Here is an 18,202-nt window from a genome sequence, read left to right as displayed (position 1 = left end):
TCGCGCTCTTCTTCCTCCACCCGGGACTGCAGCATCCCCGCCCCGAAAAGTCCCTCGCGCCCCCTGGTGGCTGTGAGCCGGCTGGCTCCGCCGCACTCCTAAGTCACAAAAAAAGGAAGAAAAAGAAAAAGTGGGTGAGGCAGATGCAAAGAGGAAAATCAATAGGGATAAGAGAGAAGAGGGAGGAGTCGCGGAGCAGCCATTCTGGTCTTACGGGGTCCCAGCTGGCACGGCAAAAGAAAGAAAGAAAAAAAAAAAAAAAACCGGGCGTGAACGCGAGTGGAGGAGGGTGTGTGTGGCGGGGGGGTCGGGTGAAAGGGGGGACTGGGGAGATTTACTATTGTCTCTGGCAGCCGCCGCGGGAGCCCGGGAGGGGGGCGGAGGCGAGAGGAGGCGGCGGCTGTGGCCAGCGCACCATTCGCTCCACCTGATCTCCGGCGCTGCGCGCTGAGGAAGGCGCGGGCAGGCAGGAGCAGGAGCAGAAGAAGGAGGGAGGGAGGCAGCTGCTGCAGGCACCGCCGCCACCATGTCCTACCAAGGCAAGAAGAACATCCCGCGGATCACGGTGAGTGGGGCGCCGGGCGCGGCCGCCTGCGTCTCTCGCTCGCTCGCTGCTCGCTGCGCCGCGGGCGGGGCGCCTTGGATCCCGCCGGCTACCCTGGTCCGGTCCCCGGGGAGGGACGGGGACCCGGGGTCCGGGGGTGGAGAGCGGCGGTCAGCCCAGCCGGCGCGCCGGGCGCCACCCAGACGGAGCGACCCTGGCGTTTGGGGGAAAACAAAACAAAGAGGAAACCCATAGTGGCGCGGAGAACTTTGGATTATGTATCAGAAGGATACATAATCCTCTGATTTCCCACCAGTCGGTAGTTTCCAAATAACGCAGGGCTCGGGCCCTCCCTGGCCCCCCGGGCCGCCCGGGGTGTCAGTGTGCGCTGCCCTAGGCGGGGTGTGATTTTTGTTTTAGGTTCCTTTTGGCGAGGCGGGGTATGGAGAGATGACACCTTTCCGCAGGGGTGCCTGGTGGCACGACCGCGCCCCTCTCCTAGCTCCAACCCCATGTCTCTGCCTCCCGCGCCGCGAGGGTGGCGGCGTGTCTGGACCTTCGGTCTTCACCTTGTCCCCTTCTCGCCTGCATTCACCCCGTTCATATTTCGGTACGTCATATTCCGGACTAGACAACTATTGTGGCTGTAGAGGCAATGACCAACTCCCCCCCCCCACCATGGATTTTTCGTTTTTCAGGTCATTTTCCCCCCTCATACCTAGAAAAGACTGAGTTTGAAGAGCAAATTTTAGTTTGGGGTAGTAGGCGCACCCTGTGTGCCTTACAGTGAGTGAGCCTTACATGTCCGACTGCCATTGTGTGCAAAACCGAGCCACCCGCGGCTGGCGGGTGTCAAATGCCCTGGGCGAGCGCCTAGGGCGGGGTGGAAAGGGGACGTGCCATTATCAGGTACAGAAGCCGCATCTTCGCTAGAGCCAGCTCTCAGCGGCAAAATACCGCGCCCCAGCTGGGCGTTTCTGTGGAATGCGCTGAAATGAAGCCCCTGAATGGAAGGGGCATACGACAACCTGGGATGGGCATTACCAAAAAAAGGGGGGGGTCGTAGGGAGCAAAACAACAATAACAAAAAACACTGACATTTGTTAGTTTCGCATGAAGCAGTATGGTTGTGCTTTGTAGTGAATGGGGTGTGTGTGTGTAGTGTGTGTGTGTGTATAGTGGGGGAATGGGTGGCTACTCCATCTTTGCAAGGCAAACAAAGGAAGTGATCAACTGGCCCCTGGGAGGCTCTGCAGCTGCCCTAGGGCAGAGCTGTACCTGCTACTATAGTTCATTTGCCAGGGATCCACCAGATTTTGCTGTGGGCATGAGTCTGTTTGCACTTGCTCCACTATGTTTGGAACGCCCTGTGTGCTTGAGACTGCCAATGCAGGACCTTACCTCTGTAGGCAGGGGGAAGCTGTTCTTGGCTCTAGTGCACTTTATTCTCAAGTGGTTTTGTTTTTATTGAAGCAGGCTATCTTTTTCATGCACCTGAGCTTCACCCCACACAAGTGCACCCCACCCCTACCTGCGGTCCACCTGGTCTTAGGGAATAAACAACACTGCTTAGGAGAAAGAGAGGTCGGGATGGGTAGGGATCCTTTTGCCAGGTAAAGGTGTCGGGTGTACACATACCCTCCTTTATCACTGCGTGATATCATTGACTTCACATTATTGAAGAAACATTGTGGATCTTTTACAATGCACGGTGGTTTTCTCAGTGCCAGTTGTCTTTGCAGACAGCTGTGGAAGATATTTAAAAAAAAAGACTGGGACAAAAGCTCAATTTTGATATTTTCCCTCAGTGAGGAGGGATGAACCCCAGCTCTCCTGATGAACCCCAGCTCTCATGCTGTTCCGTGCATGAAGCATGCTGCTCAAATGCCCCTTGCCTTACCTCCGCTATACATTTGCCAGTTCTCCTGTTGGGGATAAGCAGAGAAAAGGTTATTTTTTTTCTTTCTAGTCCAGACCGCAAGGTTCTTCTTATGGACTCAGCCTGTGCTGTGGCACCGAGGGCCACGCCCATTCTCATAGGTATCACTAGGCCACCTTTCAGGAGAGCTACAGAAATTTAGCCCTGATTGATAACTTGCCTTCGAAGCCCCCATAAATGTGGCTGTGCCCTAATCCTAGGTCCAGGTTTGCAAGGGGTTCCCTTTTGTTCTTGTTTGGATGCTCTTCCCTGGGGTGCCTCCTTCATTTTCTGCGCGGCTTCCATCCTTTCTCTCCGTGCATGGGGTGTGGTGCTGCATAGCCGCATCTTCAAGCTGGGGATGTGTCTCTCCAGCAGCTGCGACGAGAATGGACAGTGGTTGTGAATTTCTTCAAGCCAGACTACCTTGTATTCACATTGTTGCAAGGGGTCTGGGGTGGGGTGGGGGAGAAGAGGAGCATAGCAGGAGGTGGGGGGTATTGGGCTTCGGAGGCAAGGAATCCATTTGTAGATTTTCCTCAGGCTTTGTGTTGTATTTCTGTAAACAGTCATTCTGTTTTAGATTTGGTTATTTTTGCATGTTTGTATGTCTTTAGATGATTCTAGTTATCTATACACTGTAAGGGTTGAGATACTCTTCCTGGATATAATTAAAAACATTAAAATATGGGCACATATACATACATGAGAAAATGTCATTAAAGATCTAAATGTGACATATATCCCCTACTGTCAATTCTAGCATATTTTTTTTAAATGGCAAGATTATGGAATTTGAATTAAGTTTTCTAGCCTCTCTGTATTCCTTTCTGTGAAGGCTGCCCCACCCAGTAGCTAAAATGTCACTAGAATCTGAGGACCGATGGGGGCAGTCTTTCTTGCTGGATACCCATTGCCTCCCCAGACACCACCCTCTGCCACAATTTGCCCCCCCACCCCTACCCCCAGTAAGGCTTTGATTGTTTTTGTTTTTCCTGCCACCTATTTTTGCTGCCCTCCTGAGATCAAAGCCTTCTTATACCTGTGTTTATTGGTTTCTAGGAGAGAGGGGTTTCTCTGTCCTTGGTAGAATTGGCTGGAGCTTTCTCTGTGAGTGGCTCAGGCCTCCCATCTTATTGTTCTTCTCAGGTTATCCACGTGCATGACCTGTCTGGTCTACCTCTATACCAGCCCTTGCTTCTAAATGTCAGGCTGGCAGTTTAGTCTGGTTCAGCCAATCACAGCAGGGACCTTGTGCTGCCATCACCTCTGTCTCCACTGTCTAGCATGGTCCCTAGCACATAGATGCCTCCTGGTTATCAGTTAAATCAATAAATGAATTAAAAATTGTTCCTAATAAGAGCTCATACCTATTGAGTGTTTATTTTGTCTGTTATTGTTCTGTGTGCCTTACCTCCATTGTCTCCTTTTGATCCTTGACTCAACACTGTCTAAAAGGTACTATAGTTATTCTCATTTTATAGATCCCCCAAAAAACACCAAACAAAAAAACCCCCCAAAGAATCAAAAAAACCCCAAAACCCTTAGAAAATCAAAAGCCTTTGCCCAGGATCAGAGACTGTGTGGGTGTTAGAGGCAGGACTCAAACCTGCCCACCTGCTTGAAGTCAAAGTGCATGCCCTTCACCACCACATTCTTTTTGGTGTTTCTGCTTCTACCATCACTGTTACTTGGTGTTAGTAAGGCAAATGGTATAGAGGAAAGACTCCGCACCCCCTAAGTAGTCCTGGTAGCATCTGGGAGGCGTATTTTGCCTGCCACTGTCAACAGATCCCTTAACATGGCATCTCTTACTTCTTATATTCAGTAAGTGTAAATAACTTTGGGGGAGGGTAGCTAGCCTATCAGTTCCGCGGTGGGGAGTTACCGCTTGAAGCTGACCGCAGGACTGGGACGGATCTCACAGTCAGGTTCCAATGCTTTATATGTATTCTCTTGTCAGAGCCTCTGCAAAAACCCATTTTAAGGAAACTGAAGCACAGATAGGTGAAGTTAGTTATCCAGAGTTACCCAGCGAGAATTTGGGGGCAAAGCCGGAAGTCAGCTCAGGCTTCTCTGGCTTCACAGCCTCAGCGGTCCTGGTGCAGCTGCCGCCTCCCAGAGGCACGTGCAGCAGAGATCTGGAAGGTGTGGATAAAGAGTTCCAGAATTCCCTCTGGGAGGGGAGGCGCATCACAGAGAATTGGCTTTTTGCAAACCGTAATTGGATTTCCGTAAATATTATCTTGCAGATAATGCATCTTGGCCGCATTGGGGGTTGGGTTGTGTGTGTGTGATGTTTGGGAATTCCCAGAATACACATCCTCAGGCAGGAACACAACCCGGAGAGTTCTTACCCGGGAGCATAGTCAGGATGCTGTGGTCTGGTTCGATGGGTGGGATCATGATCTTTGTGAGTGCCATGGGAAGTTTTTATTCCTGAGGGGAAGGGAAGGGGCCTTATGAAGTGCAGCAGCTGAGCTGGGGGCCTGGAACCAGCGGAGAACCTGGAGGAGGTGTGAGTGCAACCCTGCCCCTGCCTCTGTGCCTTCTTCTTGCTTCAAGAGGTGCCACTTGGGACTGGGACTAGTCACTTGGGACTAGCGTTCCCAAAAGAAAAGAAGTCACCCACAGTTGGCTTTATCTGTGTAAGGCATCTTGGTAGGGAAATTCCAGAGTAAAAGACGGAGGGAAAGTTAGGAATGGAAAGCATCTTAGATATCTGATCATGGAAATCTCAGCCCCTGCCCTGCCTGGGGTGTTCATTTGTTACTTTATATTTTGACAAGTTATGTGGTGGNGATGTGGGGCTCGATCCCAGAACGCTGGGATCACGCCCTGAGCCGAAGGCAGATGCTTAACCGCTGTGCCACCCAGGCGCCCCTCTTTTTTTTTTTTTTAATTGGGACGCCTGGGTGGCTCAGTCGGTTAAGCGTCTGCCTTTGGTCCAGGTCATGATCCCAGGGTCCTGGGATTGAGTCCCGCATTGGCGAGCAGGGTGTCTGTTTTCTCCCTCTCCTCCCTGATCCTGTTCTTTCTCACTATCTCTGTCTCTCTCTCTCTCCAATAAATAAAATCTTTAAAGAAAAAACGATTTTTAAAATGTGTTTGAGGGGCGTAGAGAAAGAGAGAGAATCCCGAGCAGACTCTGAACTGAGCATGGAGCCCAACACGGCTCGATCTCACAACCTTGAGATGATGACCTGAGCCGAAACCAAGAGTGGAAAACTCAACTGACTGAGCCACCCAGGCGCCTCTGGGTTATTCCTCTTTCTGAAACACCAGCAAAATGCCTCAGGTGTATAAAGAGCTCTGCCTATTAGTAGCTATGATGGAGCTGGCTGGGCATTTGGGGGAATTCTAGAGGAATAGATTTTCTCAGAGAATTCCAGCCTATGTGGTAGAACTGTCAGCTTATAAATGAAAATCTTCCTGCTTATCTCCCTGGGCTGTTGAAAGGTCCCAATGAGGAGAGTGACCCTGAACGTGGTCTCTGAGCCCCGATATCTTCAAAATAGTAAATGCTGATTTATTTATAAAATCTCAACTACTCTGGAATGTGGAAATTCATGAAGGGGAAGACATGATAAAAGTCTGGGATAGAAAGTGGCTACTTAGGAAACTATTTTTTGAATGCAAGTTTTTAAAAACAAAAATTAATACAGTGTTCTATAGAAGCTCTTGTTATTTTTTCTTGCTTAAGTTATGTCACAATGTTCCTAAAAATTAGGCTTCTCATTCATTTCTGACAATCTAATAGAGGCCATTAGACTGTCTCTGGTCTTTGATATAGAGACTTTCTCTTAAGCTGAATAAAGGATGTTTTTCTTATTTAGTTGCACTATATTGTTTTTCAATCCTAATTAGTTTGTAGACTAAAGTGACACAGGTTATGAACACCCTTTCTGGCACGTTCTTTATGACTCCCTGTTCAGTAGCTTTTCCTCTGCCCTTTCTCCTCAGTTGGGAAAAAAAAAAACCACCGAATTTAAAAAAGAACAAAAAAAACCCCTTTATGTCCTAATGGTTCCGCTGTTCTTTACCTGTTGACACGTTTCATAGGATAATTTGCTTTTGCTTATTACATTTGAAAAGTTACAAAATGTTTACAGCAGTAGGAACGTCTCCCTAGGATATAAATCTGCCCCTCTTTGATTAAATCAGTGCTCCTAATCATAAGGGGACTGGAAATTTGAATATGTCATCGCCTCCTGTGATGAATGTTGATAGGAAGCCTGAAGGGCTCCCCAGTTACTCCCTCCTCAAATGAGTGCTCCATTTTACCTTTTCTCTCATTTTCTATAGGCCACTCAGAAACAAATGAGAAAGACCCTGGACAACCCAGAGAAATAAGCTATTTTCTATTTTCACACTCTTCTGTTGTGAAATTTCTCGTTCCTCAGACTCAGTCTATGGGTATTTCAGTATATGAAATAGACCAAAAATACTGTGTGGTCGAATAGGATGAGCCCTTCAGTTTGGGCTCTTTGTTTGGCCTTAGTCTCTATGTGGAGTGTACTTACAAAAACAACTTCTCTTGGGCTGCCTGGGTGGCTCTATCAGTTAAGCTTCTGACCCTTGATTTCCAGCTCAGGTCATGATCTCAGGGGCCTGGGATCGAGCCCCACCTCTGGCTCTACGCTCAGCACGGAGTCTGCTTGTCCCTGGGATCGAGCCCCACCTCTGGCTCTACGCTCAGCACGGAGTCTGCTTGTCCCTCTCCCTGTGCTCCAACCCCTACTTGCACGTGCTTGCTCTCTTTCTAATAAATAAACAAATAAATAAATAAAATCTTAAAAAAAAAAAACCCCAACAACTTCTCTTGAGGAACTTTCCTCTGTTAATTAGATTGTAGGGATCTTGGTGGTTAGAAAGATGGGACTAAGCCTAATGGAGCTGTTGAGCTACCGTTTGAGTGGCTGTGTGGATTCCCTCACTTGACTCATAGCATCTCCTGTAGCTGCAGGGATTAACCACCATTTTTGTGCTCTGGATAGAGGCTCCCAGAGTTTGAGTAACTTGACTAAAGTCATACAGTTGAAAAAGCAAGATCCTGGGATTGATCCGTCCAGAGGTGAGTTCGTTTCATAGACAGGAAAGCAGTCATTCCCTATCCACAGGTGGTTTTCCCCATCCCCGTCACCTCCAGCTGTCTGCACCTGTCAGCTCACAAATGCGGGTCAGTGTTATCAGGGTGGAAGGAGTGGGGATGATCTGGCCAAACCTGTCACATCACCCCTGGAACAACTACCGAGTGTATGTCCTAATAGTGGTTCATGCATTACTTCGCCATCCGTCTGAATTAGCTTCTGGCTTTTGCCCAGATGCATGTATGAGTGGACGGTGGAAAAGCAGATGCTATTTTCCTGCCTTGCATACGTACAGTCTGGGCCCAAGGCCCCTTCACTCTCTGTGCCTGTCTGCTTCCCAGACTTGGAAGGAGCCAAGCTCCCCATTCCGCCAGAGAAATATAGGACACGCCCAGCACTCTGAGCCAGATGGGGGAGCTCCACTTTAGAATGGTCCAGGAGCCTATTTGGGACATCTGGAATTCAAGGACACATTTCTCATGGCTTAATTAGTCTCTTTTTTCCTGGGAAGCCCTGGACAATGAAATATGCAGGATAAAGTGAGATTTAATTTTTTTTAAGAGAAAAGTTCTTCTGGCTAGTACAGCAAAGGAGCCCTCCGGTTTTTTTGACACAGGGAGAGACAGCCCTGGATGGAGTATCAGCATGTTGTGGTTCAGGCCTGCCCTTGCCTCTAATTTACGTGTGACTTTGGGCAAACCCTTATTATCCCTCTGAATTCTGCATCAGTCAAATGAGGGCATTGAGCTAAATGATCCCCAAGGTCCCTGCCAGTGCACATGACCCTATGAGCCTTTATTTTGTCCTCTCTTTTTTCTTGAGATCATGGTCAGCCCTCGTCACTGTGTTCCAAATTTAGAGAAGAGTCATAAGCCCTTTCCGTGAGGGAAGACAATGCAGTGAGAAGAAAGTCAGAGTAGTCCTTGTTGGCTTAAAATTGGTGGGACCAGCCCAGATCTGTGCTGGGTCTAAGGGTCTTTGGTTGCCTTTTACACTTAAAATCCCCCCTTTTTCTCATTCAGAGGATAGATGTGGTCAATAGATTCTGTACAGGAGAGAAATGGAATAATGATGTCTTTTTCTTAGCAGAACTTTAGTATTAATTCAAATGAGTGTTCTTCAAATGAGACCGTGATTCCTTTGCTGGCACATAATAGTTTCTCTTTTGGATAAGGCTACCATCAATAAGGGCACGAAGCTGACAAGTTGCCCCAAATCTACACCGGTCAAGCAACTAGGTGGACCAACAGAAAACAGCTCTAAGTCTATATATGCTCCAGCAAGCTCTTTTCAGTTGCTCTTGCCAATATTTTAAGTGAGGTGGCTGCCATCCAATGGAAATAACCCACCCCCAAAAGCCAAATAATGCCATGGGCACCCCATGAGGTAGGGATGGTTTTGGTTTTGTTACCACTGAGTCTACAGCACTCAGTCTTTGGTTGGCACATATTAAGCCCTCTGTAAATATTTGTTGAACGAATGGGTACATTTAACACTTACGTTGCAGGAATGATTTCAAGCCAGAAGATGATCAGAACGTGCATACATTTATGCTTGTACGTCATCCTTCCTTTCACTGGCAACATTCTTGAATATTAACTTTTAAGAGACCAGGCTTGGCTCTAAGAAATCAGCAGAGGCTCACTGAGCCAAGGGAAACAGGACAGCACACCCGTAGAACGAGCAGGGTCAGCTGTACTCTGGGACCTGACCGGGGCCGACGGAGCCCGGCCCTTGTTTGTCCTTCTCTCTTCTTAGACCTCCCTTGCTTCCCTTCTTCCAAATTCTGCATCTGACCCCATTCTCAGCCTGTTTCAGAGCCTACCTGGCTACTCCTTGCTTGCAAACCGACCCATTGTTTCTCTTCCAGGAAATGATTGAAAAGAAAGAGACCTTTATGCCTCCTTTCAAATAGAGAGAATCGTCCCCATGACTTTTTGAACCAGGATCCAACATAGATCTGAATTGAGGCCTTTCTGCCTTTGCATAGAAACCACAAGCCTTTGGAGTTATTAGTTATTAGCAGTTAGATAGGGCAATCTGCATTGTACAGAAAACCCCGCCTTTTAGAAAGCTTGGTGAAGGAGCAGCCCAAAGGTCTTTTTTTGCTTCCCTATTAGGGTTGGCCATTTTGATGGAGTGTTTTCATGCTTGTGTGTGTGTGTTTACTCAGAGATTTTTAGTCCCTCATTCCACCGCATCTGTCAGCTTTCTCTGGGCTTATATTTGGAGCTATTCCTGTTATTAGCATTTATTCTGAAGTTCATTTTTTGCTTTGATTGGTGAAGATGATTAAACTCCCAGCACATTTTATCAAGTTCATCACTGGCTGTAAACCATGTGGTTTGTGGTCTCAGTAATCTTTAGGTAATAGTTGTCACTAGATCCTTTTAAAAGGAGCATTAATAAGAGAAGGCAAAGTGAAGAAGTAAAGTCTATTCATGGAACCTAACATCTCAGGTCAGAAAGCACGTGAAATACTTGATGTATTAGAAAACATCATATATAACATAATCAAGTATAATAACAGCATTTGGCTCTTTTTTGATTGTAGAACAAGTATTGACCATTGGCTCTGGACCTAGCAATGCAATGCTTGTCCCTGGAGCATCTAATCTGGAACACAGATGGGAAATTACTTTATGACAACAACAACTACTACTACTACTAATTACTAACAATAACAAATTTTTATTGTATCCTGTGTTAAGTGCTTTTTATTCATTATCTCATGTAATGCTCAGAACTCTTCAGTTAGGTAAATGGATTTCCAACTCAGTCTTCCTATTTCATTGAGGAGAAAACTTAGATCAGAAAATTTGCCTAAGATCATGCAAGCCTTCTGTGGTGGAACCAAAATTCGAACTGGCTCAGCGCACATTCTCAACTGCTAGGTGGAGCTATCTTAAATTCTACCTTCTTTTATCTTCTCCCACCTCCAAGGTCATGAGACACCCGTTCAAATTGGAATTCACTTAATTCAGGTCCAGGGTGAAGGCCTTCCCTGCACCTGTTTCCTGTGAACCTTGTGTAGTTGAGGTTGTGGGAGGTACAGAGAACAGCCCTTTGGTGCCCTCCTCTGCACGAGCACTGCCTGGTTCCAGAAGCTCTCCAGCCTTCCCATTACAGGCAGACTCACTTCCCAGCATGTCCGAGGCAGCACCACACAATGGCACAGCCCAGGGCAACTTGCCGGGGTGGGGGGGCACCACTTTTAGCAAAGAAGTCTATTTTGCATTGAATTAACAAAAATACCAATGGGGGTTTCTTCTTAATGTGGATTTGAATGCCTCCTTCTCATTCCATACCCCACAGGACATTCCCCAGCTTCTCAATAAATCCAAAGCAAGATTCTGCCAAGGTTTTGATTAAATGCAAGCTCTGTGAGATTGATAGAGTCAGAATTCCCTTAGAGAGAGTATTTTAGTCTAGATTTCCCTTACAGGTGAAGAAATGGAGGCGGAGACGCAAGTGGGTCTGAATGAATTAGGGCTTCTTCTGTCTGGTTTATTGTAGGGCACTGAGATTTTAAAATTAAGTAGGAATTTTTTTCCCCAATACGAAAAACAGCGTGAGGGTTACAGAAAAATTTACCAAAATAAACACAATGAGGACAATACAAATAAGCTATAGTGAAATTAATCAGACAGCCATTGTAAATTTTATGTATACACCCATTTTGAGCTTTTTCTTAAGACCATATATGCCATTTATAAAAATGGTACCTGTAGTGTTCATGCTGTTTTATGTCCTGCTTTCCATTCCACAATATATTATGACATCTTTCCATGTTTCAGATATTCTTCCATAACATAATTTTAAAAACCCACATATTACCCCAGTGCTTGGGGATCTGATTAAATTAATCCCACTTTGATTGAATTTTTTGGTTTGTTTCTACGATCATGGTATTAACAAACATGAAATGATGCATTTGTTTTCAGTTGCTGTTTTTTAGTGAAGTTAAATTAAAAGCTATTCCAGGATGAGAGGTTGAGTAACTTGCCCTGAGTTGCTCAGCTCAAGACTGCCAGACTAGAGATTTGAAACCCACTGTCTTTCATATTCGTCCTGTATTCTTTTCATTGCTCTGATTGCTTTGGTAGTTGGGCTGTTTTCCATGGAGGGCTCTGCCTTCCCTCTCTCGTCTTCTGCTCTTGAGTGAGCACATTGGTTTTCTCACATCCGCCCTTGCTTGCCTGTCTGACTCTCCGAGGCTGTTGACATTTGTAGAGGTACACAGAGTCCTGGGACCTGAAGTTACACAGCTGGAGAGGAAACATGCCCAGCTCTTTCTCCCTTCTCCTTAATAGCTTAACCTATGAGCTTGGAAGCTGGTTTTAATTTTACATTCTCTGTGTGTATGTATGTTTGTTTTTAAAACTTTTTTCCCCTTAATTCTTTCAAGGAGACCTTTATTTGAAATCATATACTCTTTCCCTCAAAGCCAATTTGTGCCCCAAATCTTGATGAGATTACTTTGTTTGGGGATATTGATAAATTCAGCTTGGGGTTTCTGGTTTATCCAACTAAATTGGTTTAAATTATGGCCTGACAGAGAGAAAGGGCATAAACAACTTAGAAGGTTTTAAAGCAATTGGATCTAATCCTCTGCTTCTAGAGACTTCATCCTGGGTTGATTCCACAAAGAAGGTATGTTTTGTTTTGTTTTTATTTCAGTTGCTTCGTGGCGCGCTCTATCTCAGACCCTTTTTGATGTGAGAAATTATGGGAAAAACTTAGCTTTGCTCGGTTAAGGGCAGGAAGAGAAATAAAGGATCCATTATTCCAACCCCCTCATTTTAATGATTAAGAAAATATGGGCGGAAGACGGAAAATAATTTGCCAAAGGTCACACAGCAAAATAATTAAGGAAAAAGAGAAGTGTAGAAATTGTTTCCCTTACTCTAGTTCAGTACTTTTATCACCCCCTTTTCTTCTGAGGCAGGGGAATTTGAGGATCTGTTACTGGCTGAATTTTGTCTCCTCAAAGTTTGTGTGGTGAGGTCCTAACCCAGGGTACCTCAGAATGTGACTGGATTTGGCCATAGGGCCTTTCCGGACATGGTTGAGGTAACTAAGGTCAGGAGGGTGGGCCCTAATCCATTATGACTGGCTCTAGAAGAAGAGATTAGGACACAGTCACAGAACAAGACCATTTGAAGACACAGGGAGGAGAAGGCCATCAGCAAGTCAAGGAGAGAGGCGTCGGGGGAAACCAACCCTGCCGACACCTTGATCTTGAACTTCCAGTTTCCAGAACTATGAGAAAATAAGTATTTGTTTTTAAGACACTCTGTCTGTGGTACCGTGTTATGGCAGCCCTGGCAGAATGACACAGGGGGATGTTAAGGACAAAGACTTTTAAAGATTCAAATCTTCAAACTTGAGAAGTTCTCAATGAACAGAAAAGGGAAACCCACATAAATAATGTAAGAAATGATGCCTTGTCAGAGCCATACTGACTGGTTTTTCATCATAATTTTATCTATGACATCTCGTTTCATCCTTATGTCTAGATTATAATTATTTATAGCTCCACTTTACAGATGAAGAAACAGATTCAGGAGGGTAGCTTATCTCAAGTCACATAGTTAATAACTAACTGGTGGAGGAAGCTCCCAGTTCACCTCCTTGTCTGACTTGAAGCCCTCACTTAGTACACGGAGCTACTTCCCGGGCAGGAAGTTAATCCAAGCTGTAGAGTCACCAGGGTCATTTAGTTGTTTAAAGTTAGGAAGAAAAAAAATGTACCCCAGAGTCTCAATGCCTCGGAATCCACTTAATGGATTGGATAGGACATATTTGGCCCCTGATTTTAGGAAAAATACAGAGATCAGGGACATTTTAAAGGATAAGCTGTTTGAATTTCACTACAAAGTCTTCCCTTCACCTGTTGAAATGGACAGCTATCCATAGTGAAGAATTAAGGTTTGGAATGATGGACCCCAGGCCCCGAAGAACTCCGACCCATCGCAGGGGAATCACTTACGTACGCTGGATCGTATCGGTTCAAGCAGGAATCCAGACCCATACATCTGTAACATGAATGGATGTGGAAATTATCTATGCCAGAGTTTTAAAACGACATATTTTAGAAGTATTTTCAACAGGAAGGCCTGATAAATATGCAGTCACCTAAAAAAAGAGAAGAAAAAATGAAATTAATTTGAGCTGCTGGTAAACCCAAAGCTTATCATACGGGAAATACAAGTTCTCGGACTTTGTTAGTAAGAAGGCACAATTAAGTTAAGAGGTGAATAGAGTTTGTTTTCAGCAGACACTGGGGGTAAGGCTCAGCTCACCTGTAGATGAGCCATGCAACTTTGTTGGGTCTGCCTTTAGAATTGAATCTCCATCCAACCCCTGGTTACTATTTCTCATCACTTGCCACCGCCCTAGCTCAAGCCTCCCTGGTCTTACCGTAACCCCCAACTGAACTCCGTGCTCCCACTTTGCCTACACTTAGGTCATTCTCTGGGCATCACCAGGGTGATCCTTTAAAAATGTAAATCGGATCAAGTCGCTCCCCCAGCTCAAACATCTGTTGCACTTGGAATAAAACAGACTGTGACTCTCTCCAGATTCCACGTGGCCTGGCCTTGACTGTCCTCCTTTCTGGACGCCCAGCCCGGCTGCTGCTCCTTCCTGGGTGACTGGCGGCAGCTGGCCTCTGCTCCCGTGCTTCCTGGGACATCTTCGTCTGCAGCTCAGGGCTGCTGTGCTTGCTGCTCCCCGGGAGTGGGCAGTGGTCTTTCCTAAGAGCTGTTCTTGACTTGGATTGCTCCCTCAGATTGTTCAGAGTTCCGTTCAGCAGACAGCTTCTTAGACATATCTTCTTTGAAAACCCCCTCAGACACAGTCCCGGACGCTTCCAAGCCTCTGCTATCCCCTTGCCCTCGGTCTGAATTCCCCTTATCACTGTTGCAAGTACACTACTCATTTAGTTAGCTTACTTGTTCTTTGCTTTTCCAACCACGACAGTACAATGTCAAGGAATGTATTTTGTTCATGCTGTATCCCTACTCTGTGAACAGGAGGCGTTTATAAACATTAAATGACAGAATGAAGGGATAAATAAATCAGGGAGTGAAAAGGCTCCCTGCTCCTTTACTTGAGGCTAATGTGCTTTCCTTGGGGTCAGTGGTTTGGGGAGAACAGGTGTCAAGGAAGCAGGGTTATCAAAAGGCTACTGATCTGTCTGCTCCATGGTGACAGGGACCACTTCTGTGTCCTTCTGCACTCTCGCACCCAGGCCTGGCTCAGTCTCACCTCGAATGAACGGAGCAGCGGATGAAGGTGAAAAGATTTGAGAACAGTGGCAAAAGTGGTAACACGTGGACAGACACCTGCTCCCTCTGAGCTGAAGGGAAGAGACCTGCAATGGTTATAACTTGCTTGCTGTGTTTTAGACACAATTGAATGCATGTCACAGTGCACGTCTTGCTTGGGTATGCATCCAACATTTGCAACTCTAAACATCAGTCCTCAGAGCACTGTTTGAAACATTTCTGAGCAGAGACTGTCATAAAAAAAAATTGGGAACTGTATCAAAAGATTATTCTGCTAGTGTTAGAATCATAGAATGTGAAATAGTGCTTATGAGGCGGGGAAGCGACGTCAAGGCTTTGCAGGTAGGGAGGAAGCCTGCAGGCCTTCAGGCCTGGGGCATACAGTCCTGTGATTTCGGTGTGATGCTTGCAAATGGAAGGCAGTCTGAAATACATCTTAGGGGGTGCCTGTTGTGTGAAGAAACCCTTTGTTGTAGGATTAACTGCCTGCCAATCTCATTTTTGAGTTCTGATAATTTTTAAACGGAGGCTCAATTGTATTTATTTCAAGGGTTCACTTCATTCAAAGTCCGCCTGACCTCTTGAAGTCCTTGTTCTCTGAGCATCTGCACTTTTCTCTGTCCATATTACTTGGAGAAGTTTGGGGCCCAAGAGTCAAAAAATAGCCACTGCTTTTATAACCACCTGTCTATCAAATGAAAACAGAGCTACGGGTTTGCAGGTTTCTAGACAGATAACAGAATGAGCAAGAGAATTGGTCATTACCACTGTCTGCTAATTGTGTCAAGAAAGGGCCAGAAAAAAGAGTGAGCTGGTCCATCCTCTCAGCTCCCCATATTCCTTGGAAAGCGTTTGGGTTCTTGCAAGAAGGTAGTTTGTATACACAAACACACACACACACACACACACACACACACACTAAAAAGAAATGAAATGTCAAGCTACTTTTCAGGGATAGAGGAGAGAGCAGGTAAGCATCCAGGTGAGAAGCACTGACCTGAGATTTGTGTCCCAACCTGTAAAGAAACCTGCATTTATTGATCATCTACTATGCACCGCAATTTGGGCTTACTCCTCACTTTAGTCCTTTGGGGTGGATATCATTTTCGCCATTTCACAGTGAGGATTGTGCTACAAAGCCCTTTCCTCTTTCCTCCATTCTGTCTGGCACGGATTCACCGCTTGCGTTCCTTAGCTACAGAGTGAATGATGCGGCTCCTCTCTGCGCTCCTGTATGGACCCAATCTCTGACGTCTGGGCTCCAAGGCCGAACAAACTGGGGGACATCTCTGGTCTTGGAAACAGCCCCTTCCTCCCATGATCTCTCTTCAAGGGCCCTTTCCACAGCAACGTAGTGTGAGCTGGAACATCCCAGCTGTAGCTCTCTTAACACATCCGCCACCGGACCAGTTTTGGGAAGTTGCATAAGCCAGTGGTTATGTGCTTATAACCACAATCCCCAGGCAGCCCCGCCAATTTTAAAAGTATAAGGTCAGACTTGGAGAAGCATCCCTGTGGCCTCTGCAAATAGCTGGGGAGCAGTTGCCTGTCATTTGAAGGTGCCGCTCACACATTCCAAGGCCCAAGTCCGCATTCCTCCCCTGGGAATTGCAATTGGCCAGCTTTCAGATTCAGTGAAAGAGTTTCTTGTTTCTGACAGGCAATCGGGTGGGAATTCACTAGGCTTCCCTGTCATTCTAAAGGCTCTGTCAAAGCCAGCTGCCAGTCTGAAATGATCAAAGAGGAGTCTACTTCTAAAAGAGGAAGTGAGTACCGCTCATTGGACAGTAGCCCAGAAAGGCCAAGTGCCTTGCTCAGGGTCACAGAGCTAAGACCAGGATCTGGGGCTCCTGACCCCCATTCCAAGAGTCTACTCTCCTTTCTTGCCTTTCACTTGGCATGGCCAGGTTCGCAATGGCATTAACTCAAGTCCATCCATTAACACCTGCCCATCCTCCTAAATCACAGGCTCCCATGTCTAGCTGTTGGCTTCATGGCTGTGTGGTTGACCAGCACCTCAAAATTATTATTGATACTCTTGCACCTCAACTTTGTTCTTCTCTTTTCCTTTCTCCATTTGTATTCATGAGTCCTTCCTGGCCACTTTGCCTTGAAACTTCAGTCAACTTAGACACATCATTTTTCCTTCCCCTGCAGCCGCTGAGTTGATTCTGGCTTTCCTCCGCATCATGCCTCGCATTTTCTAATCCGTATTCTTGCTCTCACCTGGGCCATAGCCATCACCTTAGTCTTTTTCCTCTTTGTAATTTTCTTTATTAAGCCCCTTGTAAAAGTTATAAATGGCATATGCTTTGTGCAACTAGTGACATAATATAAGTAAATAGTGCAGAAACAGAAAGGAAAAAGTAAGTTTTCCATACCCCTTCCATCTTCATCCTTTCCCCCTACCATATCCAATGTTAATAATTTGGTTTACATCCATCCAGACCTTTCTCCTGCTCACACAAAAACATAACAAACACATTTACCTATAATATATATATATATATATATATATATATATGTATACACACACATTTGCTTTTGCAACAGTAGAATCATATTTTGCACATTGATCTGTGGCTTATTTGATAGTCAAGATACAGATTTAACTTGTTGAAAAAAATAGGTGTATGACTAACCATTGTATGGCTGTATTGAGGTGTATGACATCATGTCTCACGGTTGGATATTCAGGGACTGGGCAGGATACTTTCAGCTTGCCTCTCCAGTTACCTCTCCACTTTTTCTGCTCTGCTGCATGCCGTGGGGCTCTCTCTCGCCTGCATCTGTAGGCCCTTTGCCCTTGGGCTCCTACTTGGATTCAGTTCCTTCAGTGCAACTAGAAGATTGGAAGGAAGGTGCACAGCTGAGGTCAGAGTATCTCGCCCTCCTGATTCCTTCCTGCGGGGTCACTGAGGAGGGGCTGCATGGTTCTCCTGCAGGTCACACCTCCGAGGTCAGGCAGAGCTGTGCTCACAGTGCCCTCTTCAGCTTGGTGACTTCTCTCTCCCCTGTCTGCTTCAGGCCTGGTGTTGGGGTGGTTCCCTGCTGTGGGTGGGCACAAAGCCTGCCCACACTTTGTCAAAGAATCCCTTTGTTACACTCTCTTTAATAACCCAGTTATTAACTCACTTTCCTGGTACCCTGAATGGTACAAGCTGTTTCTTTTCTTTTTTCTTTTCTCTAGCCACTAGCTATGGCTTTCTAACTAGTTCCTTCCTTTATCTCCAGCATGGTTATTCTGTCAGCTTAATTTTCTCTTCTACTTGGAGACTGTATTTCATTCATTTTCTCAAAATCCTTCTAGAGCTCCCCAGCATTCACAGAATGAAGGTCAAATTCTTCAGCCGGCCAT

The 18,202-nt window shown here is 46.0% G+C and overlaps 1 protein-coding gene across 1 annotated transcript in view; it reads left to right on the top strand.

Moving 5' to 3' along the window:
• Nucleotides 1-332: 332 nt before the first annotated feature.
• The window catches only part of DPYSL3 (dihydropyrimidinase like 3), a 61,017-nt gene continuing 43,147 nt past the window's right edge, over nt 333-18,202 (top strand). The window contains exon 1 of the mRNA XM_011232902.3: nt 333-565. Coding sequence (XP_011231204.1) covers nt 527-565 — 39 coding nt within the window. The 5' untranslated portion in view covers nt 333-526. The remainder of the gene's footprint in view (nt 566-18,202) is intronic.

This window comes from Ailuropoda melanoleuca, chromosome 3 (genome assembly GCF_002007445.2).
Source record: "Ailuropoda melanoleuca isolate Jingjing chromosome 3, ASM200744v2, whole genome shotgun sequence".
Taxonomy (NCBI): domain Eukaryota; kingdom Metazoa; phylum Chordata; class Mammalia; order Carnivora; family Ursidae; genus Ailuropoda; species Ailuropoda melanoleuca.
This window is presented reverse-complemented; position numbering and strand designations above follow the sequence as displayed.